Consider the following 24,854-nt stretch of genomic DNA (forward strand, 5'->3'; position numbering starts at 1 on the left):
CTAATGATGTGGCTGGCTTCTTAGATACTATCGCATATTTTTCTAAATGAAGGTGAGTTAAAGGTAAAGAAATATTCAAGTTTCCCTTACATGTCAAACGGAATGATTAATAAATTAAATGTATCTCAAAACTTGAATTGAATCTGAGAATCTCAGATCTTGAATTGAAACTTGTTGATATATTATTCCAAAATACGCGAAATGTTGAAGACAACTAAGAGTTAATAGTTTTACAATATTTAAAAGTGCAAATGGAAGATGTTAAGCAAGAATATTAAATAAAAAGCATTTTTGAAATAAAAAACTGAATAGAAAGGAAAAAAGCTATACTCTTCCTATCGCTTAGAATATCACAATCAATGACTTCGAAAGCAGCCCGTTCTGCTGTAAACCGATTCCGTTTTAATGCGATAATTAGCACCTCATTACACCGTCAAATATTTACACACCGTAGGTTCGCTGATTTTCCGTTTCGCTAATGCTCTTATGCTCTAACGGCCTTTCCAAAAACGCGCTGGATGATAAATCTGCCCAACGAAACGCTCCACTGGTCAACATAATTGGTTTATAACGATCGGCTTGGTGGGCAAAGTCAGGCACACATTCGACCGTAATCATAAACGGTGTACGCCTTTGACCCGGCAAACTTCAATCCCTTCCATTGTTGACTTTCAATCACTCGGGAATCTGAAGCTTGAACAATACCCAACGTAATGGGTTTGTCCTCTGACGTCACGGTCAAAGGATTCATCATGGTGGGAGTTGGTATATCCTACCAGCGGATACCATTGGTTGACCATGGAGCTCCAGTTCAAGCATCTGTGCCGGTTCCCAGCGTAAAGTGAAAGTTGACCGGACGACCAGGATAATTGTTCTGTTTACATTAGTTTGTCACGAATATTCAATTTTAACGCTACGGCAAAGGACACTGTAAGCTGAGTTTGTCCGACAGACAAATAGTTCGGTTTGACAGCTCAGCAAGGTTGGAGTAATTCTTGTGTTCTGCGTTCTAGAAGGGTAGACGAGTTGTCCCCCCGCCATTAACCCAGCATATCTCCTGTTGTCCAAGTGTTTTATGCCACCGTGTGTTTGCTTACATCCGGGATAATCTCACCGAGAGCTTAGTTTTACTTTGTACCATGCCAAACATGACTCCTGTTGACCGATTCCCGAGTGTTCGCAGTTTGACAAGACCACCATCAACACCTTCGACTGCACTGGCCGCGGAACCATCGGATAAAGATGCACCAGGCCGGGAATGCAGCACACACGAGGCACTGGCAGCGGTCATCTTTGTGGGACAACTGTTTTCACTCATGCCCATCATCGGTTACGGGCAGGCCAGTGATCCGCGAACCGTCACGATGCGCTACCGTTCCGTACGGTTCGTGTACGGATGTGTCACGCTCTTTGTCATGTTGACGCTTATCGTAATGCTGGCTGCATATACGGTCGAACAGCCCTCGTTCGGTGTACAGCAAGCCTGTAAGTAGGATGCGTTTAAAAAGTATCCCTCTTCAAGAGAGACCTTCAATTCGGGTTTATCTTTTGTCACTTTACTCCCGCCCAAAAACAGCTTCACTCGTGTACTACGGCATCATTGTGTTTTACATGGTCGAACTAATGCTGCTGGCACGCAACTGGTCCCACATTATGGGCCGCTGGTACGTGGATGAGTTACCTTTCCGGAGTGAACCGTATCAACCACCGGCCGGTACACTGCCATTCCACCGCAAGGTGCATCTTATCGCGTTCAGTGTGATGTTTTTTGCATTCGTTGAGGACACACTGAACTTCGTGTCGGCGTACCAGTTGAATGCGCTTCACATACGCTACTGTCCGCATCGGAGCGGGTTTTGGAAGAATTTCTTCCACCGGGAACATCCGTACGTGCTGCACGTTATCCCGTACCATCCGGTGGTCGGATGGACAATCGAGCTGACGATGCGAATCGCCAAGTTTAGCTGGCACTATGTGGATGTGTTCATCATCTGCCTCAGCCTTGGACTGCAGCGACGGTTCGTGCAGTTTAACGACCGGCTGGAACGTCTCGATGGACAACCGCAAACGCAGGGTGTCTGGCGTGGACTGCGGCTAGACTTTGTACGGCTGTCCGAACTGGTCGCTTTCGTTGACGAGCGGTTCTCGAAGCTGATCCTGTTTAGCTGCGCCAACGATATGTTCTTCATCACCGTGCAGCTGTTTAACAGCTTTGAGTAATTGATATTTTAATCATCTATTTAGCACTGCAACCTCTAAAATGTGTCCTTGAAAAAAGAGTGTGCCGAAAATGGGATTTGAACCCCTACCTGGACGTGTGACGAACTAGCACCACTACCACTAAACCACCGACATGCAATCGATTAGCAGGCGCTAAAAGGTTTACACACTCTTACAATACCTTCCAGCCTTAAAGCGACCACCGTAACCACGGTTTACTTCTGGTATTCGCTCGGATTTCTCATGTGTCGCTGTTTTCTCATGCTGTTCGTCGTGTCCTCAATAAGCCGAGCCTCGGAACGTCCACTGGAAACGCTTCGACGCTTTCCCAGCTCGAATTGGAATCTGGATCTAAGGCGGCTTTGTGACGCAGTGGCCACATCCGAGAATGCTCTCTCCGGCAAGAGATTCTTCTTCGTCCGAAGGCCATTAATATTAGCGGTAAGCTTTTCGGTTTAAAATGACTAAATAATACGAAATTCAATAGCAGCTAGTCTATTGGCGAGCCTTGGATAAGCCAAGGGAGCCAAGCCTTATCAATTGACGCAATGATGCAGCGTTGCACAATGGTGAAGTACCGCCGTCATTGACATCACTTATCGGTTGATTCACCTGCAATGCTAGCGTGTTTGTATGGAAGGCTTTCAAGTGTACCAAGCGCAAAAGGTAAATCAAACACGAACGAATCGTTATCAGTGGTCCTTTCAGTGAAGCGCAAACAAAGGTTAAATGGGCTTTGTGGCGCTTTATCAGATTACAGTCACCATCTCTCGCCCGGGGGGTTTTAGTTTGATAAAGCAGCATTAGGCTGGGACCTTTTTAATTGGAAATTTATTTATTGAAGCTTGTAATTGCACTGTTATTGATTACATCTCTCTACCTACAGATGGCCGGAACGATCATTACTTACGAGCTCGTTTTGCTGGATCAGGTAAAGAAAAATCCCGACACGACAAAGGATTGCACATTTTAATGGACAACTTTGCAATTTCCGTAAACGTATCTCCAAGAAGACAAAAAGATGATCGCCCACTCTCATAAACCCAACCTACATAACTGTCTGTCTGTGTGTGTGTGTTTGATGATCAAATAGAAATTGAAGAAAAAAAACAACTACAAACGCATTTATGATACTAGTTCGACCATTTTATCCCGGAAAGAATGGGCCACTGGAAACAATGCTCAGTTTTCGATCAGCACCTCGTAGTTCTTGATCGGGATCTCACTGCCACCGTACGGTATGTAGAGCGTTTGGTGACTTGGGTGAATTTTACCCGGTGTCAAACTGCCCATGTAATGTGCCCGGCCAACGTACAACGCCTCGCCAGTCGAAGTGCGTCCACCAAAGACAGCGTTCGGCGGTACGCTACCGAATCCGGACGGTATCCAGGACACGTTACCACCGACCAGCACCTCGTACGAATGTTTCGGAATTTCCATTCCATTGTGACAGACGTACGCGATCTGCTTCGTTGGCATCACCTTTGCCGGGAGCTGATCACCCTCGTGGTACGCCCGTCCAACGTAAATCGGTGAGCTGTCCGAATCGTGTCCCGCCAGGATAGCGTTCGGTGGCATCGGTGCATGTGCCGAACAGTTTTGCCAGGTCGCTATGAAAACGGAACCGTTAGATTAATTAAGGAACTCTTGAAAGGGGATTCTTATTGGGGGTTTATAGTACTTACAACGCTGCTGTCCAACGAGAACTTCATACGACAGGAAGCTTTGTTCCGCACCGTTGAACGGAATGTAGAGACATCCGTGAGACCGGTGTATCTTACCCGGTGTCAAACTGCCCTCGTGATGTGTACGTCCAACGTACAGCTGCTCACCGGTGGTCGTACTACCGGCCAGAACAGCACCAGCCGGTACATGCCCATTTCCACTACCGACCCAGGTGAATCCAGTACCCGTAAGGACCTTAAGAAATTATTATACAAAAATGTAATATATACATCTCTTCATCTCTTCCTCCCTCGCAAACCGCCATTCGGCAAGCATACCTCAAAGTGTGTCTTGAAAATTTCCATTCCATTGTGCGAAACGTAAGCTGCCTGTTTGGAAGGAATCACCTTTGCCGGTAGCTGATCACCCTCATGGTACGCTCGGCCAACATAGATCGGTGAACCGTCCTGATCATTTCCGGCGTACACCGCTACCGGTGGTATGCCCTGGTGCGAAGTCCACGGAATCCAGTTAAATCCTGCAATCAAAAGTCCACCCGAAACGATAAGCAGCTCCACAGTGAAAACGCCCTTTCACACCGTTCCCGGTCTCTAATGGACATTTGAAGAAGCAAAAACCCCCTTCATATCGGATCTCTAGGTTCGATAGCGGTCTTTATGTTTCCAACCCTCATCAGCCCTTTTGTCGGTGATAAGAAATCAATGGAGCGTTGGTATGACCGATTGCAGTCAACACCTTTTTGCGCGGAAAAAAAGATAACGAACCGTTCCTATTTATGTTTGTCACACTTTAAAGTTACGTGACTAAATGGTGCACTTAAGCAAGCGGAATGTATTTTTTTTCTTTGCGAGGGATTTTCCTCAAGGGTGTTTTACAAAAAAAAAACTACACAGTTTGTTTGAACAGATGATGTTACTTTCAAAAACTCATCCGCACTGGGCAACATTTTTTTCACACTACAAAATTAACTGTTGCTTACCTGTGTTCATGCTGTACTGCGGGTGTTAATAAACGGTAAAAAAAAATAAAATAAACTAACGAATCGTTAGAACGGAACAGTTTCTTTCAGACGCTCTCACAAGTGGGACCTGGTACGGTTGTGTTTCGGTCGTCGACTAACTCTTCGGGGCGGTTTGTTGCTGGACAAGTAAAATAAATACACTAAACACTGATAAGAACGGTCTGATATCGGAGAAGGCTCGCACCATTACACATGTACAAAGCCAACACTACTCACACCAATCCGGGTTTGTTAACAACCGGAAAGTGGTCTCTTGCGGGGAAAACAGATGCTACTGATCAAACGGTGTCACCAACTACACATAAAGTGTCTGTCTTATCGTCTTATCGTATAGGAAATGATTCATGCTATATAGACAGTGCGTACTACACTCTCGATTAGGCGAAATGATTCATCGCTAATATTGATGAGTGGAGAACGTGGACACCGAGCTGTTATGCAAAGGTATGCATCATCTGTTTCGTAAAAAGTGATAAATATTCACAATGATATAAAAATAAATACATATGAATGAGTATTGATTTTTTCACACTCATGTACAATGTTCGTTAGTAATGGTTTTACATCTTATCGTATGATCGATAATGGAAGGAAGTTAGAGAACCTATAGGATAGGATACCTCTGTTTGCCTGGTGTGTTGATAAGCGTTGATGCTTTTTTATTTATTATCAATGTAGCAGACGCAACGTCCGAGCGAACAAATTACATCGGCTTTTTTATCAATCTTATTTTGTTTTTTTGTTCCCTATATTATTCTTCTTACTTCTCATTGGCTCTAATCGAACTTTTTGGTCAGTACCCAACCTAACTGATGCTGACTAGACATTTTTAAGCTAGTAGAAAATGTAGTCGCAAAACCGTAGTTTTTCATAAAGTTAGAAAATTAATAATGAATCAAAAAATACCCCTTCATTTTAACTGCTTCACTTAATCGAATAACGTAAAGTATTTCAATATAAATAAGTAGACTTATACTTGTTCCAATAAGCTTTTATTTTTTGATAACTTATTGAGCATTTTTAGACAATTGCATTAAATTAAACACAGTAGAAAAAAAGAATGGATTTGTGAAAAAAAAGAAACAAAAGTGTTTAGGTTTTTACTCATGTTTAGAATAAATACTAGGGATGCCGTCACTCTCAAAAATAAATAAAAAATAAATATTTTTGTTAAAATATTAGTGCAAACAAAATTTGAACCCTTTGCTCCAAATAGAACATCTAAAAAATGTATAATTGTAGCTTTTTTTTATTTTTCATTTATATGTTATTTCCCCTTTAATATTTTCTGTATTTTTTTTATTTTAATCTGTATTAATTTTTAAACCCCATTTTTCATTTGCTCTAGAAACTTTTCCTTCTCTCCAAAAGAGAGTTACCTTACATCACCAATACCAACGCCAGACAAATCATATGCGAAACAAAACACCATGCGCCCGCTTGCGCTCGGTACCACGTGCTCGTTCGGCTGTTGCACGAAGTAGAGACGGCACTTCGGCTTCCATTTGCGCTTTGCTCCAAGGTGGGGAAAACAAGTTCAAGTTCAGCGCAAGTGTCATTTCGAACGGTTATAATGTAGCATTCTGCAGCAAGCGTTAATATGGTTTTATTTGAATTTCTTATGGGTGTTTATTAAATTAGAGTTTCGTACATAGTTTACTAATGTTAATGATTGAAAATTATAAATATTTTTTTTAAATGTTACATTTTTGTAAGAGTTAGTATAAGGCTAAATATATTTTTTGCATGAATATTAACAATTACATTCTTCAAATTTATAAACTTCAATCGCTCGTTTAAGTTGCATAGTATACATATATTTTATTTTGAGAAATAATGTTAAACTTTCAATCTATTCGATGCTGTATTATTTATCAAAAAAAACATAATTTGGAGAGTAATTCTACATCATGGTAGCAAGGTAACATTAATTACAAGAAGGTTCTAGATTCAATTGCACCAATGCCAACATTTGCTTTCCTCCAAATATCAAGGCCTTTTTGGCCACAATGCACTCAGCACAACCAATTGAACTATTATTTGAAGACAAACTATAAAAAAAATCAAACAACACACATACAACTTCAAATTAAATACGTCTCACTTCTTCCATATGCAAAAGATCACAAACAACAGAAGCAACTATTTCATTTATTATCCTTTAAATTGCCCGTACCATCGCTGCTCGTTGGCATCGTTCGCTCGAAAGAAAGAAATCTTCTTACCATGATCGATTACCCGCTCGCGCTCACTCATTGGTAAGCAGCACCGTGTGTGTGTCGCTCATGTGTAAACATTTTAATTTGCTTCCAACGTGACGTGCACCATCGGCCGAGGGAGAAGTTCCACCGACTTCCGGGGGGCTCGGACAAGCGTGCGCTCGTGAACGGGCGTGGACAATTAGTGTAATTTTTATCCCTTTGCTCGGCTTCTCCCTGATTACAGTATCGGCCCCGTTCGTCCAAACACGATGACCTCTGAACCGCTGTATGGCTGTCGCTAGCGGATAGAAAACATCGGGGTTGAAATCACACCTCACCTCACCGGTGAGAGAACCACGCGGTTCAGAATAATCCGCTCCGCGTCGGGAATCGTGTGGCTGCGTGAAGTGCGTATATGAAGCACCCAACGCGAACGCAACATCAGCATTCTGTTCTCGATCGTTGCCGGCGACAGTTTGTGTGTGTGGTGATCTCTCGCTTGCGTACGCGCGCGCAAGTTTCGCTCTCGACGGTGTGCTTTTGGATTGTGTTGTGGATTTGCTTATCGAGTAGTGCCCGGTGCGTAGTCAGTAGGGAGGAGATTGTGTTTGCTGTGAGGATGAGAAATAAATAATTAATATTGTCGTGAACACTCCACGCTTCGTTTGCCAGATATTTCATCGTATAGTGTTGTTTGGTTGAGTGAGCTTTAAGTTGTATGGAGTTAAAAAAAAAATGAAAGTGTAGTCGTTAGATCCATAAACGATCACACAAGGAAAATAAAAAAAAGATTCGCACAAAAATGAACAAACAAAAAATAATGTGACAATTGAAAACAAAACAAATATAAATTAATTAAATAATTTTTTCCCCAATTCCCATTCAAACAGATAGACAGTTACTATTTGTGACCTTGAAAAATATCGAAAGTGATAAAAATAATTAGGAGTTTTTAATGTCGATTCACTTAAAAAAGGTAAGTGATGCAAAAAAACATAAAAAAAAACAAAAACATTAAGCTAATGTGTTCAATATGGGTAAAACGAATTACGTCTTAGAAAAGTGACACTTGGTGTGAAAATATCGTGATTAATGAAGTCGTTGAAGCATCAATTCATCATCGTTCGCTTCGTATCCTGCAAATCTAGAACAAACAATCGGGCACACAGATGCGGCATTAATCCAGCACCAAACCAACATTGCGCGGACATCTTCAAGGTTTCATCAAACAATTTTTTTTTGGTTTACCACTCACCTAATCCTTTGCAAATCACTTTTTAAAAGCCCGCACAATTCATTATCATCGGTGCTAAAGACCTCACCGTGCTTAGATCGTGTAACGTCCATCACGTTACCAGCAAGATTGTCTAAACCGCAATACAGCAAGCACCGAATTCTTCAATGGCAGCAAACAAACGTACTGGAACACACATTGTTCTGATGTGGTTATTGCCTTCTAATGCGTGGGTCCAGACGATGCTTAAAAGTTCAATTGTGCCACTCCAGGAAGAAGTGCTTTGCCGAACACCCGAAAGCAATTCCACTCCATCGCGCCATCGAAGCGTTTCACTGACGCAACCCGCAGGATACACAGATGGAGCACATTTTAAAAGGCAAATGGCGAGTTTGAAGGAAGATTTCAATGTTTGATAATTTGTATGTTTTATCCATCTGTCTAAAAGAAGGAAACTGAAGAACTCGCAATGACAGCTGTGCAGGTGTGTGTCGGATGCTTCATCAATTGCAAATAAACGCTCTAAAAGGCGCCGATGATGATGACGCTCGTACCAGAAATAGTACCCAACACCTTTACCGACATTAAAATGATATGCCAAAATTCACGCTTCCTCGACTGCTCGTGTGAAGAGCTTTTGGCGCAAAAGCAAATGTACGGTTTTTTTTTCTAAATTTTTTATGTCGAATCCTTACACAAGTTGCAATAGTGAGGATTTTTTTTTGTAACAGAAGATAGAAAAAACTAATCTTTTCATTACTAATGGATCCACTCTACCGCTGCGTGGGTACTTTAAACTGTGTCGTTTGGTCACTATCGCGTTACTTCCGCATTCGTCTGGCAAACAGCAAGTACATCGCTACCGGGCCATCGGTTCGGGTCTGATAAAAGCAAACAAGTTCAAGGGCTGCTCGTACGCTAATGTCCACATCAGCAGTAAAAATGATCCCCATCACACAACGACGGTGTTTGGCATATGGTCAGCAACCTGTCAGCGTGGTCAAATGACATGTTTTTCGGGAGGGAGTCACAATTGACATTGTGCTCAGCTTCGGTCAATGGTCGTAAAATGGTTGTGCGTTTGTTTTCCCACGAACCTCTTGTGACCCTTCGGGACAGGTTACGGTCCTCTCTCCCTAGACCCACCCTTGCACAAACACACACACAAACTAGTAGCTTGTTTGCATTGGAACGCAACTTTAAGTGTGGTGACGTTTAATGATGGATCTCGGATTCGATCTTGCACCCTGGTTACCTCACATAAAACGGCTGTGTACGCCCAGAATAACAGCAACAACAACAACAACAAAACAGCCGCTCAATTTAGTGTGTCCGGGTGGGCCGCAATTAAAAATGCCCTCCGTTCTAGGGTTGACTAGGTACGATTGATTATACGCTTGCCCGTCATGATTGATTAATGCACATCGACTGTATAAAGAAAAAACGAGAGCAAAAAGGTACTACTCCACTGCTAGGGTGGTGCATCGGTGCGTAAAACGAAATATTACGCGATCAAATTATCAAGGGTTGTACGGTGGTAACAGAGGGAACAAGTGTGATAAAAGGCCATCCAGGGTAGGATGGGATCAACTGATTATAACACACCGCTCCGCTGGGAGACTTGGGCGGGAATCCTATTACTTCGAGTTAGAAAGAGTATTATCATGATGTAAATGAAGTTTTTAAGCAGTGAGGAAGCGAAACGTCACGAACAGATCAGAATATTAGTTGCATAATATGACAAAGGAAGAGATAAGCATTCAAGGTTTCTTGAAAAGAAAAGTTAAAAAAGATTCTGTTTTCGTTAATTTTCCATTTTTCTTCTAATTACATCAAAGTCAAGATAAGGACCCACAACATATAGCCTACAGTCCTTATAATTTGACTTACTTAGACTTTTAATCGGGTGTTGGATTATCTGTGATGCACAGAACTTCCAAAGGCTATTTAAACAATTTAGCTAGCTAAACATCGTTGTTGATGCATAGTCAAAGTTGGGTCTAAACGGGATTCGAACCACCAACGTTGGTGTATTAGACCGATCATCGAGTCTCAAGGCTATTGGACCACCTCTCTCAATTAACGCTTAAATTCCTTTAGAATCTAATAACTTCGTTTCGGTTTAGTGCATAATTTCTCATCTATCACTTAAAATAGTAAGTTTTTAAATAAGTCATTTTGAAATTAATTTAAAAAATGAATTTTTTTTTACACAAGTTATGTCATACTAAAATAAAGGAAAAAGGACAAAAAAGACGTTCTTTTGTTTAGTTAGAGTTTATCAAACTGTTAAATATAATCGTTTGCTTTGTTCTTGATATATCTCACATTTCACACAACATTATCGCTATCAACAAACGTCACATACTCAGAAACATCTTAACACTGGCGTTTTCGTTGGCATACCGAATATTTAACACGTGGTTGCTAATTCCTTCTGTCAATCCGGAAAGAATCCGTTTCCTCATACCATCACAGCGTGCAACACAATTACTCAGTTGAATGTGCACAACACAAAAATTAAATTTTTTGTTTTTTTTTTTTGCAAATAGCAACAAAAGTACTGTTACAAAACGAATGGCTTTATTTTGCATACCGGACCGATTATTACTTTCACCTTGACCGTACCGTCAATTGTTGGTTAGCACAGGTGTTAATTTTGTGTTTGTTTTTGCCTTAATAATTAATCTCGCAATACGAATCTACTGCTCTGCCGAACAAGTCAATCATCGATCATTCGTATGGTTGCGTTTTCAATTGGACTTCATGCAGCGATAAGTGCAGCTGTTTGCCATTTACAATTGTTAATGCGTACCGGAAGTTACGAACCGTCTTTACATTTTCGGCACTTTTCGGTGAGCTGAACATTTGAATAGCATCAGGAATTAACCGATCCGGTTAATGGTTAGTTATGATTGGTCACTGTCAAGGTTTCGTCATAAAAATACCCTACCCGAAAAATGGCTTCATTCACGAAACCACAACCAACTGATGGAGATCGTAAGATCAGTTTATTTTAGCTATGCGTTTTTATTACCATTACATAAAATTCCTAAACAAAACCAAGCTTGGTTGTTTGGAAAAACTTCCCATTTTGTGACGTGGCTGAAGGCTAAGGAAGTGTCCGTTTTGTACGGTGGGCCAACGATCGGTAGTTCGATAGGCGAAATTATTTCACAGCCTTGAGTGGACGGAACCGAGCGGACATTAATGTGTGTAACATACAGTTGCCGTCGTAAAGTGTCGTCCGTCATCGATGTGTTTGCATGTTGGTATTTCGTAAGCACCAGCTCGGAAGCACCGTTTATCGGTGTAACGGAGTCCATGCGAGCAACAGTAATTATCCTACCGTACCGTACGGTGAGATCGTTCAAGATCAACGGGTGCAAGGAAGATGATCACCTCATCAACTGGGAGGATCTTTAGCGTATTATACCACGAGTAGCTGTACAGTGCAATAATTCAACGTACCGATTATTTATGTACTTTTCTCCATACTTTGTTTGTACACTCACGGTCAAGGTCGATCGTTCGAGATGTGTCGGATGCACATAGAGAAATTCGGAGACTTGTCATTAAATTCCACATCTTTCTGATGAGATATTATTTTTAATTCACATCAAGATTATCCATGTTATCTCTGTTAAGAAGTTTATAGGACTTTTTAAATTACTCAACACCCTTTAGAACGCAATTATGAAGGGATAGCCTCATTGAAATATTTAAAACTAAAGAAATTCCACAACGTTGACGTCAATTTTTCAGCGATTTAACTACTTGCGTGAAGCGCACTTGAGAACTGAATCGTATGATCAATGCGATGAATTGTTTCTGTAAAGCACTCATGTATTTAATTCGCTTGATTGGACTGCGTTTTAAAACCGACTATGTTAAGAACGGTGTTTTTTTTTCATTGAAAAATATAAAACCATAAAGTTTTATTGGTGCCAACATAATTTATGCCGAGACCTGCTGAATGGCATGTTGTTGCTGTTTTTATCAAAATTTATTACTTACCAAACAGGTGTCGAGAATAACATTAAAATATAAATAATGAGTAGCTCTTAATAAGCAAAATTATTCCTTACTCATATGCCACATCTAGACGTAGTTCTTCTACTATCAAAACCTTTAATTTACGTCCAAACAAAACCCTACCCCTGTAATTCCCTTTTTTGTTTCATTATTCATCTCCTCCCATCAACGGAACGATGGCGCTTTGCAAGGATTATCGATACCACACCACCACAAAATAGTGGAATCTCTCTATGACGCGCTTCTAACCAGCAACGAAGCATCAGTCGGCAGACATGAAGTGACGAACCTCTAGTGCCATGTTTTATGTATGCAAAAGCAACACGGCATCATTTGCAAAGGCTTGGGACGATTAATTTTGCATCAAACACGGCGACTCGGGTTTGGCGGCACGTTCTCAAGCATCATCATGCCCGGTCTCATGATTTATGGGCGGACGTACTCGTGTACGAGTGTCGTCCCGCCTTGGAGAGCAATCCGCACTGTGGTGAGATCCGTTTAACATTCACCAAACAGTTTTGTGGATGGACAGAAAATCCCATAACGGTCCGATATCTGCGTATTCTACCGGAAGATCCTGACTTTGAGGAGGTTCCTCAAACTGTTGTGTTACAATAGTGTTTGTGTATTGTTTAGCAAAGAAGTAGTAGATTTATATGAAACACATTTACTAGAAACACAAAAATTCATAAACCCAAAAGGGTCCTTTCCGCTGTGGAAATCCTGGAGAGAAGAGAATGGAGAAAAGCAAGAGTATTCTTGAATGTAGTACAAACCGCCCTAGAACACACTTACACCAGGAGGATCGTGATGTAAATCAAGGGAGTTAAAATATCACCATCGCATAGGAGAGGTAGTAAACAATGGTGAGCCTAGCCTTGCAAGCACAGGCTGCAGTTTAAGGCACAAACATTGCTGGTGCATCATCGACATCGTTGCACACGTACACCTTGACGGTCCGGTTTTAACTCGATATGGGTTGATCGGCGAATGTAGTTCAAAGTCAGCGAATTGATAAGCACTTGGAACGTGCAACTATGAAGTGTTGAAGGAAGTAATCACATTTTATGATTTAAATTTAAATAACGTCTTATCGAAATTATTTTATTAATTTCCTTGAGAGCCTGAGAAGTGACCTTTGGTTCAGTAATTCTAGACACTTGCAGATCTCGAATTCCACACAAAACACAACTTTTTCCTTCCCCTCCAGGCACGGATCGTTCTGTCACAGACGGTGATTGCAGCGTGCAATTAATGGTTAGACCCTGATCTTACCGTGTGCAGTAAATAATGTTAGAAGCAGCATTCGCTCCATTACAAACGAGCGAAGCGGAATTTGAAATCACCACTAAATCGCGTCAAACCAGTGTGTGACGCGTTACGGTCGAGAATGGTTGCATTTTGGGTTCTTGGTCCATGCATCCACCGAAAGCACCTCAGGGCTTAACGTACGTACTTAACACAAAAGCAATCTATTTGCCTCATTGTTAATAAAGTGACAACAAACGGAGAAAAGCGTAAGACGGAGAAGGTCTTCTGTGGTCAAGCAGCATCAATTACACTCTAGCCGTGTCGCGTGTGATAAGTGATCAAATATTTGTCTTGTGATTATATTGCTGACAGCGATGCATTAAGGAAGACTACGAACCAGTGTCTTGCGTACAACGACGAAAACAAGGGCGTATACCTACCACACGCCTTTTAATGAATGTGTACAATGCTTAATCAATTCATCATCACGCCAAACGAGACACACACGTGCGTGCACGTAGAGCACAAATTTTTAACCACGCGTTAATAAACGTACTCCTCAATAAAAGAAATGGACAATCCCCATTGGGAACCAGCAACTCTAGCCGGTTGGTGATGATTCGCATGGCCGTTCAAGGTTCAGGTGAGACCGATTTATGTCTACCGAATGTCAAAAGGTGAACCGATGATCGCTTCTGACCGTTCTGACCCGTAATAGGGCTAATGAACTGTTGCCGCCCCGAAGGAAAGAACTTGATCCCAGTACCGGAAACAGTGAGGGGTTTTTTTTTGTTTCGTTTCCTTCTCACATACATCCGCGTGGAATTGCTCTGTCAGTGAAATGTTAATCCTTTGTAGGGATTCAATACTCTTTTTTGCTGCTGCTTATCGTGCGGAGGTCTTTTTTGCATTCTTGCCCTTTTGTGGGTCAGACGACGAATCAAAATGGGATGAAGATGCCACTTGAGGTTTTCTTAGTCTATTTTAACGCTTTTTGAAAAAAGTAAAATAATGGTTGAAAAAACCAAGAACGCCTAGTAGCAAAATAAAAATCATCAACACAACAATACACAAATTGAAATGGATCAATACCATACGTTCGTACCTTGACGATCGATCTAATACACTGAAGGTCGTGGAATTGAATCTCCTCGCAACCCGCCTTTTGAAGTCCAAAGTCATAATGTCATAAAAGTAAACTAAAGACTAGTGAAATAAAAAGACGTCGTTATGCCAATAATAGTAAACGATTACAATATCTTCATACGAACAAGGAATATGGTTAAAAGCGATACCTTAACTTACTGTAGATTAATGCATGAATACATGAATAATATTACGATCATAAGATGAAATAACAATAAATTCCATCGTCATTCCTTTGTTATTGCAAGCGCATGATCGCGTCCTTCAGGAAGACGTTATTCCCCAAACAGTTACTTCGAGAATGTGGTCTCTGTCTCGAATGTCTTCGATAGGCGGTTATCTCCTACCCTGTAAGGGGAGATGCTTTCTCGAAGCATCTTCCACCAGGGAACAAGCAGTTCTAGAGCACGCGATGGAATGTGTCCACATTTATCAATTCCGTTTGTACACAGCAAAAGAAAAAAAAGAAGCAAGCAGACAGGAAACTGGTGACTTCTGGAGATGCTTCACCGATAGCAATTCTCGAACGAAGAAATTGGCACGGAACACAACGGTACGAAGCTGAGACCCAGTGGCTGAAAGTTCAATATGCTTTATGGGGTCATCTGCTGGCTAAGCGTGAAATCACGATCTTTCCCATTTTTGTGGCATTGAACTTCGAACCACCGCATAACCTTAGCCAGAAGCACCGTATCCAATTGCCATATACTGTGCAGTGTAAGGAAGGTTCTCTGGGACATCTTGAGTCTGGAAAGTTTTTTGAAAACGAAGCAAAATACAGCTCATGCAAATATGCAAACCATGCGTGATCGATTAGAGCAGATAAGGCACACCCATTAAGGCTACTAGGAAAACGGTCGTCACATAGTACGGCCGGCGTACTATTTGTGTGAACTGTATAACCGTTGTTTTACACTGTGAATTTACCATTCCGGCGGTGTGTAGATTGTTTGACCAGGCGGCATGATAGGAATTAATTTGTGGCCAAGTGTGGTTACCACTACCGATTAAAAGGCAGGGTAGGAAGCACTATGGGCACTCATCATTACTTGTCATCGTATTGGGTAAATTCAACGCACCACCAGCATCTGTGTACGATTTTACAGGCTTGGCGGGTCTATCCAAATGGAAACGTGCCTCCGAAAGACGTAGCCATCGGTTGAATATTTCAAGGCGATTTAAGGTAAAACTGTATGATTTAGATACGGTTCGTTAAAGTCTTGCAAATTAAAGATGGATACTATTAGAACTTTTTAGAAAATGAAGGCATATGTCGGCATATGTGTTTTCATGACTGAAGATAGGCTCATATGTACCGCAATTTTGAAAGTTTGCCAGATTTTGAGAGTTTACCATTTTGAAGTGACCATTTCTCAGATTGGTAGCATAATCTTCCCACTTTTTTATATTTGCTCGGTTAGAACGACCTGGCCGTATCAAGACTTATTTTACCACGTAGTAGGATAGTCAGTCCATGCTACGGGGAGACGGTCCGGATGGGATTTGATCCCCGGTCCTGCCGTGTGGACCGGCGCGGTTTATCACATACACCACCGGGCCACCCCTAATCTTCCCACTTTTTTACATATCGATTATCTAGCATTTGTTCTTGTAATGGTTTGAAAAGATCCATTAATTTAAAAAAAATCAGTTCTTCGTCTTCTTGACTTCATGTCAAGGTCATGCCGGCCATTTTAGGCTTACTAGCCATATTCTTACTACACCAGATCTTGCTTCCGGGGGGTGGGGTGGTATTTTATGTTAAAAGTAATGATGATTCTTATTATAAAAGTTGCACAAGTATAAATAAACAAGTAAACAAAAATATTAAAAGTAAACAAAATTAAAATGAGTAGAATGGTCCTGGTTCCTATCTCTTCTTGGCTTAATGACCTAGGTAATGGTTTTGCTGGGCATTTCTGGCTTACTAGACTTATTTTTAGCATGCAACCGGTTATTCAGACCTTGCTACTGGGGAACGGCCCGGATGGGATTTGATGCGTGGCCCTGTCGTGTAAAAACCAACGCCGCTAGCATCTTAAGCGCTGGGCCGCCCCGATTCTCTATCAAGCTAAAATTTGAAGAAGCTGATAAACATTATGCAATGTTATCAAGTTGTTAAAATCAGGTTTTTATTGGCATATAATAGTCATAAAATTCATTCATAAACACAAGAATTTGTCAAGGCATCTCGGAGATTTTAATTAAATTTTTAAATATCTCTCTATTAAACATACCACAGTGACATCACTGGAATGAAATGATCAGTCATTTTTATCTTTATTTCTTAATCCATCGTTGTGATTGTTTATTAAACAATCATTTAAATGTAAACAATAACTGGAATCAAACGGACAATCAACCAACCAACCAAGCCCATTCCAACACCGCTAGGCGTTTAATGACCGTTCTTTAACAGATGGTTTCGTCTACCAATTCTGACCGATATTCGTTTTCCGTTCTCCAAGTTTATCGTTATTTTTTTTTTGTTTGCTTTTTTGGTGATGCAGTGCCATTTCAAGGTTGAAAATTCAGGTTGTTAGTAGTTTCGCTTTCGTGCTGCGACTGCGGTGTCCATGCACGCACCGAGCCGTCTGGCTCCGGACACTCAAAACCAACGGCTTATTATGATAATTTATGCGAGATCAAATTTACAGTTCATCGTAAAGTGCGACCCGCTCGCGACCGACCACATTTTGATTGACAGCGGTGGCGCTGAGCTACCGGAAAAGAATTTTTACGACAATACTTCAAATGATGCCAAATGATTTATATTATGATTTTTAAGAAACGACAAAATGATCAAGCGCCGTTCGGGTATTAGATATAAGTTTATGTACCGATTTGAAACAAATTTCTCACCTCTAATCACTCATCTCGCACCATTTCGCTTGGTCCATTTTAAACTGAAAATTTAGCATCAGCTACAAACATTCCACAAAAACACCCCACGCACATAACCGCACCAACCGCCATGGCACCGGCAAGGACACTCACGCTTTCACTCGGCGGTACCGCTGCTGCCGCAATGCTGCTGCTAGCATTCGCGACCACGTTTGGGCCCGCCGACGGACAGGCACTCATAACACCGCTCGATTCGCCCCTACTCTCGAGCAAATACCGTGGACTGCGCGAGATCATGTTCAACTTTATCGGACAGACGGGCAACAATAAGAACAAGTTCCTGGTCAATCTTAAAAAAGGGGTAAGTAACACCGAGAATTTTGTGGGGCGGTTATTGTTTTTTGTTGGTTCTCCTTTCATGTTTCTCTTCCAAACTACTCGATACAGAAAGTCCAAAAACAATTCGGCCCAGACGAACCATTCTTCTGCAACACGACCGAAATGCGTAGTGCGACTGTGCCGACTTCCGTGGACAAATTGCGACCAGGGGATATTGATATCGTGGGAGCAATTGGTGACTCCCTGACGGCGGGCAATGGTGCAATGGCTACCAACATACTGGAGGTGTTGATCGAAAACAAGGGCCTATCGTGGAGCATTGGTGGGCAGGGAACATGGCGCCAGTTCCTAACACTGCCGAACATACTGAAGGAGTTTAACCCGAAGCTATACGGATACCCAACGAAGGATGGTCTATCCACGCGGAAGTCTTCACTGTAAGATATATACCACAGATAGAGTGGAGGCAGTACGTTTTGGCAGTAGTACATACGATTCTTCTCGCTTCAGGTTTAATGCAGCGGAAGGGGGTGCCATGTCACAGGACATCCCCTATCAGGCGCGGAATCTCGTCAAACGGATGCTATCCGATCGGAACGTAGACATCGCAAACCACTGGAAGATGATCACGCTCATGATCGGTGGTAATGATTTCTGTGCCGAAATTTGCTACATGGCCACACCGGAAAAGATACTACAGTATCACGAGAAAAACATCGTCAGTGCGCTGCGCACCTTCCGGGATTATCTGCCCCGTACCTTCGTCAATCTGGCCGCAAGTCCCAGTAAGTATTACGCCCAGAACCAGTAGAGCAACTAACGCATTCTGCTTACCCTTCCAGAGGTTGATATCTTGGCACGGTTTAAGAACAAACCACAGGAATGTGTCTCAATGCACGTCGTCGAATGTCCCTGTCTGTTAGCCACGCGGTTTCGCAAGCAGCGAAAACGGTACGTTAAGCTGATCGAGGACTGGAATATGCTGCAGATGGATATTGCCACCCGGAAGGAGTTTCACAGCCGGCCCGATTTTGCCGTCGTTTATCAACCGTTCACCATGAATCTTACCTTCCCGGAAACACCGAACGGTGATACGGACTTTACGTACATGTCGCTGGATTGCTTCCATCTCAGCCAGAAAGGGTACGCCTTGGCTTCGAATGCACTGTGGAACAATATGCTCGAACCGGTTGGGGGTAAATCCATGAACTGGGAGAGAGAATTCACGCTGTTCAAGTGTCCTAGCGAGGACATGCCATTTCTGCGTACGCCGGGCAATAGCTAAAAAAAAACATTATGGGCACTGGCACGCACCTCAGCAAAAGCGCACTTCATCGAAATGTGATATTAAATCTATAATCGCACACACACACTTATTCAGAACGGGTTGATTAGATAAGAAGATAATGGCTATTAATTCATCAATCGATTTAAGGCTCATCTCACCACTCGTAGTAAGGTCCATTCGATATGCATAAAAGATACGACACTGCCACCATTAACCTATACACACCGTTGCTATAATCCATGCGGTATCCTTCATCATACGTACTCATGTACTCATACAGATGATCTTCTCATTTAAAAGTAAGGTTTTTATATTGAATTTTATAATGGTGGTGTGTTTGTCCTAGTATTACTAAGCAGCTACATACGTCCGAAAATGATATCAACGAAGGATTTCAAATACATACAATTATCACTTTATGAACATTGTTTCTAATTGTACAAAATAAAACGCAACGCATGATCATTTATTTCATAAGCAGAAAACTTTATTGGTTAGTAATGGCGACGCGTGCAAATTTTTTTTTACATACTCATTCGTGAATATATGAATACATTGTGTTGAAAAAAAAAACAGACTCGCTTATTTTTTGCGATATTAATAATGCAGCAAAATGTTAGTAGAAAACTTTGAATAATATAATGTTCTTTTATATGTCGCCCTTGTTTCGCGCGGTATGGGCATTTTTGTAATAAGAAATAATCGCTTTTTGATTGCGACAGTAATAGTGAAGTAATATGTTGGATTAAAAAAAAATAGAAAAACATTGTAAAGATAATTCAAATATCGTCCTTGTTCCGCATCGTACCGGCAAGTGACGCAGGGTAACTATAAAAGCTCGAGTACATTTTGCAAACCGTTTTCAAACGTAATTCAGCACTCGAAGTGAAGGAACGCGTGAACGTGCTTTCGTTGATACGTGATAAGACTGGCCATTTTTAAGTTTCATTTTCGTTCTTGTAGACGATCTTCGTGGCTATTCTCATCGTTTGCATTACTGAGCTGAATCGTTGGATATAAATCAAGTAAACATCTTTCATGTAAGTAACTAATAGCTAATAGAATGGGATAATTAATTTAAAATGTATCATTTTTGCATCATCGAAATAGTATGAATGTTCTACCATTGTCCCTGTCCTTACTTCTGTTACTGAATACCAATGACGCGACGACCGCTCAGCAGGAAGTGTCCTTTCTTGATGATCCTCCCTTTCTAACGCTTTATCGTAAACTGCACAACCTTCTGTTTGATAATGTCGGTCCAAACAGTGAAAATCCGGCCCGATTAAATCAGGCTCGCTCTCAAGGGGTATGTTGATACTAGGAAGATATCTACCGAAACGATCTTACTAGCTTTTTACTAGGGGGACCCTTTCTTTTCCTGCTATAGAAAATACAATCTCCCATACCATCCGATCAAGCTTTTCCCTGTCCAACGGAAGGTATGCGCAGTGTTAAAGTCCCTACCTCGGTACATGAGCTACGTCCTGGTGATATCGACGTGATAGCGGCACTCGGTGACTCGCTAACAGCCGGTACGGGTGTACTCGCAACCGGAATTCTTGAGCTGATCATTGAAAATCGTGGCCTGTCGTGGTGTATCGGGGGACAGGGTACCTGGCGTCAATATCTAACCCTACCGAACATACTGAAGGTATTCAATCCGAACCTGAACGGATATGTCGTTGGCGACAGTCTATCAATCGACAGGGAGTCAAGGTAAGTTATGGCAATGTTTCCTACTTGCAAAATAGTCTTTTCTAATATGGCTTGTATGTTGAATTTTAATTCTGGGCAACAGGTTTGATGTGGCGGAAATTGCCGCCATGAGTCAGGACCTACCACACCAAGCAAGAAATCTAATCAAACGTATGCGATCGGATCGAACAGTTGATATCAAAAATCACTGGAAGCTAATAACTATTCTCATTGGACATAATGATTTCTGTAGCCGAATCTGCTATCTGCCAAAGCCTGAGAAGGCACTGTACCAACACGAGCAGAATTTGTTGGAAACCTTGAGGCTACTTCGCAAGTACCTGCCGAGGGCTATGGTTAATATTGTGGCAACTATCAGTAAGCATATATAAACGTCTGAAATCAGACATAAAAAATTAAAAAAAAAGTTATTTAAAAAAATCTCCGTACCCTCTCTGCTTCATTGATCTTCCCTTTCCTTTTTTGCAGATGTTAACATCTTGAAAACGTTTATCCCTAAGCCAGCATCGTGCGTTACCACCCATTCGTTCGAGTGTTCCTGTGTGTTTGGGGCACAGTTTGAGCCCTTTCAACCGCGGCTGGAACGCATCATGAAGCAGTGGAACCGAGTACAGCAGGCCGTCACCGAGCGGGACGAATTCAGCAACGCCATCGATTTCGTCGTAAACTATCAACCATTTCCAGAGCATCTGACGTTACCAACGCTCCAGAACGGTGATACGGATGCAGGCGTCGCCTCGGTCGATTGCTTCCATTTCAGCCAACGGGGACACGCGATCGCGGCGAACAGTTACTGGAACAATCTGATAGACATCGTGGGTAATAAGTCGGACCTGTTGCAAAGGGAGTTTGAACGTTTCAACTGTCCGGCGAAGGGAAGACCATTTCTGGCGACGCGTAAGAACAGTTTAGTCTAATTCTAAAAATAGAGGGAAAAAAAACAAACCAAATATTCACAATCATATAGAGCGCACATTGGGGTTACACTAGAAGAATGATTTGTTATTGTTATGTTATGTTTATCTAATTAGTTAATAAAGTGGAAAGAAATACGTGACACACGCGTTGAATGTTGGAAAAATGTCCACACCCCTAATGTGAAGAACGCACGCCTGTACGCATAGAGATCTGGAGCACATTTTTTATACGATCAGCAAATTTTGTGCCCGATCCGACCAGACCGAACACAAATCACACCGAAAGAAGGTATGTGAAGAATTTTAGAAAACGAAGCAATAGGCCACACCAACGTGCCGGAGAATCAAATCATTCCGAAACACTTGCGTTTTTTCAAGGCGACAATATGCGGAGGGTTCGAACCCGATCGTAAAACGGAAAAGACACTTGTGGAGCGAACCCGTCAGCAATCACGTTTGTTCCCGTTTCTTAGACAATGGTCACATTGATACAAAACAGTGCCACGTCATATCCACAAGAAATCTGATGACGATATCCGGAGCGGTCTGACAAAACGTGCTTCGAACGCACATTTCGTACCTTCTGTGAATGTTTGTTTTATTGGAATGTTTCGATAAGAAGTCTAGATCAAGAATTGCTTACTTCTTGATCTAGACTTCTTATCGAAACATTCCAATAAAACAAACATTATAAACAAACATAATAAAACAAACAGTTATTTAAAGAAAAATACGCTCAAAAATATTGCCAGTACAATCCCTCAACAAAAAAAGACAAAGGGCCCTCCATTTTGCTAACCATCGTGCAATCTAACCTCAAACCGGAAACAACGCGTTTAGGGGAAAAAACAACTTGACACTTGCGATTTGAAAACAAAAGTAGGTATTCTGCGGGAATTGCGTTTTTGGGCTCAGCGTATTCTTGCAAACTGAAACCTTCGAACCCTTAGCAAGCAATACAAAGAACAAAGCATGGCAAGCACAGATACCAAACACCAGATTAGGACCAAGAAGTATAACAATTAGTTTTGTTTAAGTACATATATAAAATTTGGTAAATTGTACTTACCATGTATCGAATGATCGGAGCACTCATCAGCACTGTTATGATCTTCGATTGTCGGTGTTATAACATTCTCCCGGGCATTTGATGATGATTCACCCTGCTCGTCATCAGCCGGTTCATCCGTAGTCATTGATGCATCCGTAGTCGTCGGTGCATTCGTAGAGGACGGTTCATCCGTAGCCCCTGCCGCAGGAGCTGTATACTCCTCCAATAATATACCAACGTAAGGTGATGCACACGGAATTATGATTTGAGTATCTCTTGCATTTCCAAGCATATAAGCATTTGAGTGGTGGCGTCTACGAGTTTTAGTACGTTTCTTGATAGCAGTTCCTGGGGCCATACGCTGCTCCGTCTGATCACGAGGAGCCGTTGCTGGGGCCATTCGCTGCTCCGTCTGCTCACGAGGAGCCGTTGCTGGGGCCATACGCTGCTCCGTCTGATCACGAGGAGCCGTTGCTGGGGCCATACGATGCTCTGTCTGATCACGAGGAGCAGTTGCTGGGGCCATACGCTGCTCCGACTGACCACGAGGAGCAGTTTCTGGGGCTACACGATATTCCATTTGAACACAAGGAACAATTGCTGTAGCTGCACGATGTTCCGTTTGAGCACGAGCAGCAGTTGCCGGGGCTACACGTTGCTCCGTCTGAGCAAATGGAGCAGTTACGGGGGCCACACGTTGCTCCGTCTGAGCACGGGGAACAGTTGCTGGTGCCACATTCTGCTGCATCGGACAACGAGGACCAGTGTTTGGTGGAATAGTCCGCTGGGACGGAACCAGTGGTGTCAATATCGGCAGGCGTGGGAAAACAAGCTCCGGGACAGTATTTGACGGGCCTGGAATGGTGTTATTCCATGCCCTGGGCAGTGGCGGTGGTGGTACACCTGGGAAGGTTTGGTTGTATACCTGGGGAGGTTCCATCCGTTGTTGTGCGTCATTCCATAGCCTGGCAGATGGTGGTGGTGGCCCAACGGGGATGTTATGAGTGTACACCTGCGGAGGATCCGTCCGTTGTTGTACGTCATTCCATGGCCTGCCAGGCGGCGGTAGTGGTGGTGGAACCGGATAGGTTTGGCTGAATACCTGGGAAGTAGCTGTTGTTCCAGCAGACGGTTGAAGGCCATACCATGACCGAGCGAATGACGGTGTAATGACGGTTGTAACCGGGTAACTTTGGGTAGGTTGTTGGCTAACAACTGGCGGTCCCACATTATCCCCGTTCAGTACCGATGTTGTGGCAAACGGACAGTCTGGCGCATGGCCATCTCCGGGGTTGTCTAACGGATACGGCTCCAGATAGGCTGATGGTACCGTCCATCTTGGTCGATACTGTAATGGTCTGTCACGGACAGGAGAACTGCGATATACACGACGATGACGGTATTGTCGTGGAGCACTTCGGAAGCGATTATCTCCATATATGAATTCTTCCATATTTCGACCAACCAGTGCCAACCAATCGGCCGCTTCGCCATGTCGATTATCTTCACGCAGGTCTCTAACATACGTAAGAAGGATGCGACTCAGTTCGCATATATCGTTACAACGCTGTAACCATATTGCGTGATCGTTTTCCGCCATTTTCCGCCTGTCTTCAAACTCTATCGATAAAAACTGTATGTTTCTTAACGGATCACCAACAACTTTTGAAATAACTTTCGGTAACGTACACTTTATCGCACTTATGCACAATCAGCACAGCAGATCAGAACTTAACGCTTGCCGGTGTTGAACCACGGTAGTGTGCCAGAACACTTGCGTTTGATCTGATGGTTCCGCGCCTTTCAACCCGAATGGTTCCCAAACACAGGGTGACTCGTTGCAAATGTCAACTAGCGGTTTTCAACCGCTCAGCACTGCTGTCATTCGATGACGTTTCGTCA

General features: G+C 42.4%; 4 protein-coding genes across 12 annotated transcripts; 2 read left to right on the forward strand and 2 right to left on the reverse strand.

Moving 5' to 3' along the window:
- The first annotated feature begins 1,023 nt into the window (after positions 1 to 1,023).
- Positions 1,024 to 3,193, forward strand: LOC125772028 (gustatory receptor for sugar taste 64a-like). Its single transcript, XM_049443304.1, has 4 exons — positions 1,024 to 1,485; positions 1,577 to 2,216; positions 2,409 to 2,661; positions 3,107 to 3,193. Exons 1-4 carry the CDS (start codon positions 1,140 to 1,142, stop codon positions 3,191 to 3,193), a joined length of 1,326 nt encoding a protein of 441 aa, XP_049299261.1. The 5' UTR covers positions 1,024 to 1,139.
- Positions 3,037 to 5,178, reverse strand: LOC125772004 (uncharacterized). Its single transcript, XM_049443278.1, has 4 exons — positions 4,886 to 5,178; positions 4,224 to 4,423; positions 3,906 to 4,140; positions 3,037 to 3,830 (listed from the first exon to the last, which is right to left on the reverse strand). The coding sequence occupies exons 1-4, from the start codon at positions 4,893 to 4,895 to the stop codon at positions 3,403 to 3,405; spliced, it is 873 nt and encodes a 290-aa protein (XP_049299235.1). The 5' UTR covers positions 4,896 to 5,178; the 3' UTR covers positions 3,037 to 3,402.
- Positions 5,179 to 7,258: 2,080 nt separating this feature from the next.
- LOC125771980 (phospholipase B1, membrane-associated-like) lies at positions 7,259 to 22,065 on the forward strand. 9 transcript variants are annotated; one of them, XM_049443229.1, is made up of 7 exons: positions 7,259 to 7,741; positions 8,019 to 8,104; positions 20,229 to 20,305; positions 20,376 to 20,574; positions 20,656 to 20,984; positions 21,067 to 21,341; positions 21,453 to 22,065. In XM_049443229.1, exons 4-7 carry the CDS (start codon positions 20,377 to 20,379, stop codon positions 21,899 to 21,901), a joined length of 1,251 nt encoding a protein of 416 aa, XP_049299186.1. In that variant the 5' UTR covers positions 7,259 to 7,741; positions 8,019 to 8,104; positions 20,229 to 20,305; position 20,376; the 3' UTR covers positions 21,902 to 22,065. The 9 variants fall into 9 exon arrangements, with proteins under 9 accessions (XP_049299186.1, XP_049299187.1, XP_049299180.1 ...); XM_049443230.1 differs by having other exon boundaries at positions 7,259 to 7,660; XM_049443223.1 differs by lacking the exons at positions 20,229 to 20,305; positions 20,376 to 20,574; positions 20,656 to 20,984; positions 21,067 to 21,341; positions 21,453 to 22,065 and adding exons at positions 17,713 to 17,999; positions 18,086 to 18,414; positions 18,488 to 18,762; positions 18,820 to 19,684 and having other exon boundaries at positions 7,525 to 7,741.
- On the reverse strand, positions 21,790 to 24,829 carry LOC125771970 (uncharacterized). The gene is made up of 2 exons (XM_049443207.1): positions 22,971 to 24,829; positions 21,790 to 21,903 (listed from the first exon to the last, which is right to left on the reverse strand). Exons 1-2 carry the CDS (start codon positions 24,550 to 24,552, stop codon positions 21,893 to 21,895), a joined length of 1,593 nt encoding a protein of 530 aa, XP_049299164.1. The 5' UTR covers positions 24,553 to 24,829; the 3' UTR covers positions 21,790 to 21,892.
- Positions 24,830 to 24,854: the final 25 nt, after the last annotated feature.

Source organism: Anopheles funestus, chromosome 3RL, assembly GCF_943734845.2.
Source record: "Anopheles funestus chromosome 3RL, idAnoFuneDA-416_04, whole genome shotgun sequence".
NCBI lineage: Eukaryota > Metazoa > Arthropoda > Insecta > Diptera > Culicidae > Anopheles > Anopheles funestus.

Coding starts and splice junctions, on each gene's coding strand:
- LOC125771970 (XM_049443207.1), bottom strand. CDS start 24,552: ATGGCGGAAAACGATCACGCAATATGGTTACAGCGTTGTAACGATATA.
- LOC125772004 (XM_049443278.1), bottom strand. Junction 4,141..4,223: donor TTTTCAAGACACACTTTGAG/GTATGCTTGCCG, acceptor TAATTTCTTAAG/GTCCTTACGGGTACTGGATT. Junction 3,831..3,905: donor TCTCGTTGGACAGCAGCGTT/GTAAGTACTATA, acceptor CCGTTTTCATAG/CGACCTGGCAAAACTGTTCG.
- LOC125772028 (XM_049443304.1), top strand. CDS start 1,140: ATGCCAAACATGACTCCTGTTGACCGATTCCCGAGTGTTCGCAGTTTG. Junction 2,217..2,408: donor CAGCTGTTTAACAGCTTTGA/GTAATTGATATT, acceptor AATACCTTCCAG/CCTTAAAGCGACCACCGTAA. Junction 2,662..3,106: donor GAAGGCCATTAATATTAGCG/GTAAGCTTTTCG, acceptor CTCTACCTACAG/ATGGCCGGAACGATCATTAC.
- LOC125771980 (XM_049443222.1), top strand. CDS start 14,264: ATGATTCGCATGGCCGTTCAAGGTTCAG. Junction 14,292..17,712: donor CATGGCCGTTCAAGGTTCAG/GTGAGACCGATT, acceptor CTGAAAATTTAG/CATCAGCTACAAACATTCCA. Junction 18,000..18,085: donor TGGTCAATCTTAAAAAAGGG/GTAAGTAACACC, acceptor TACTCGATACAG/AAAGTCCAAAAACAATTCGG.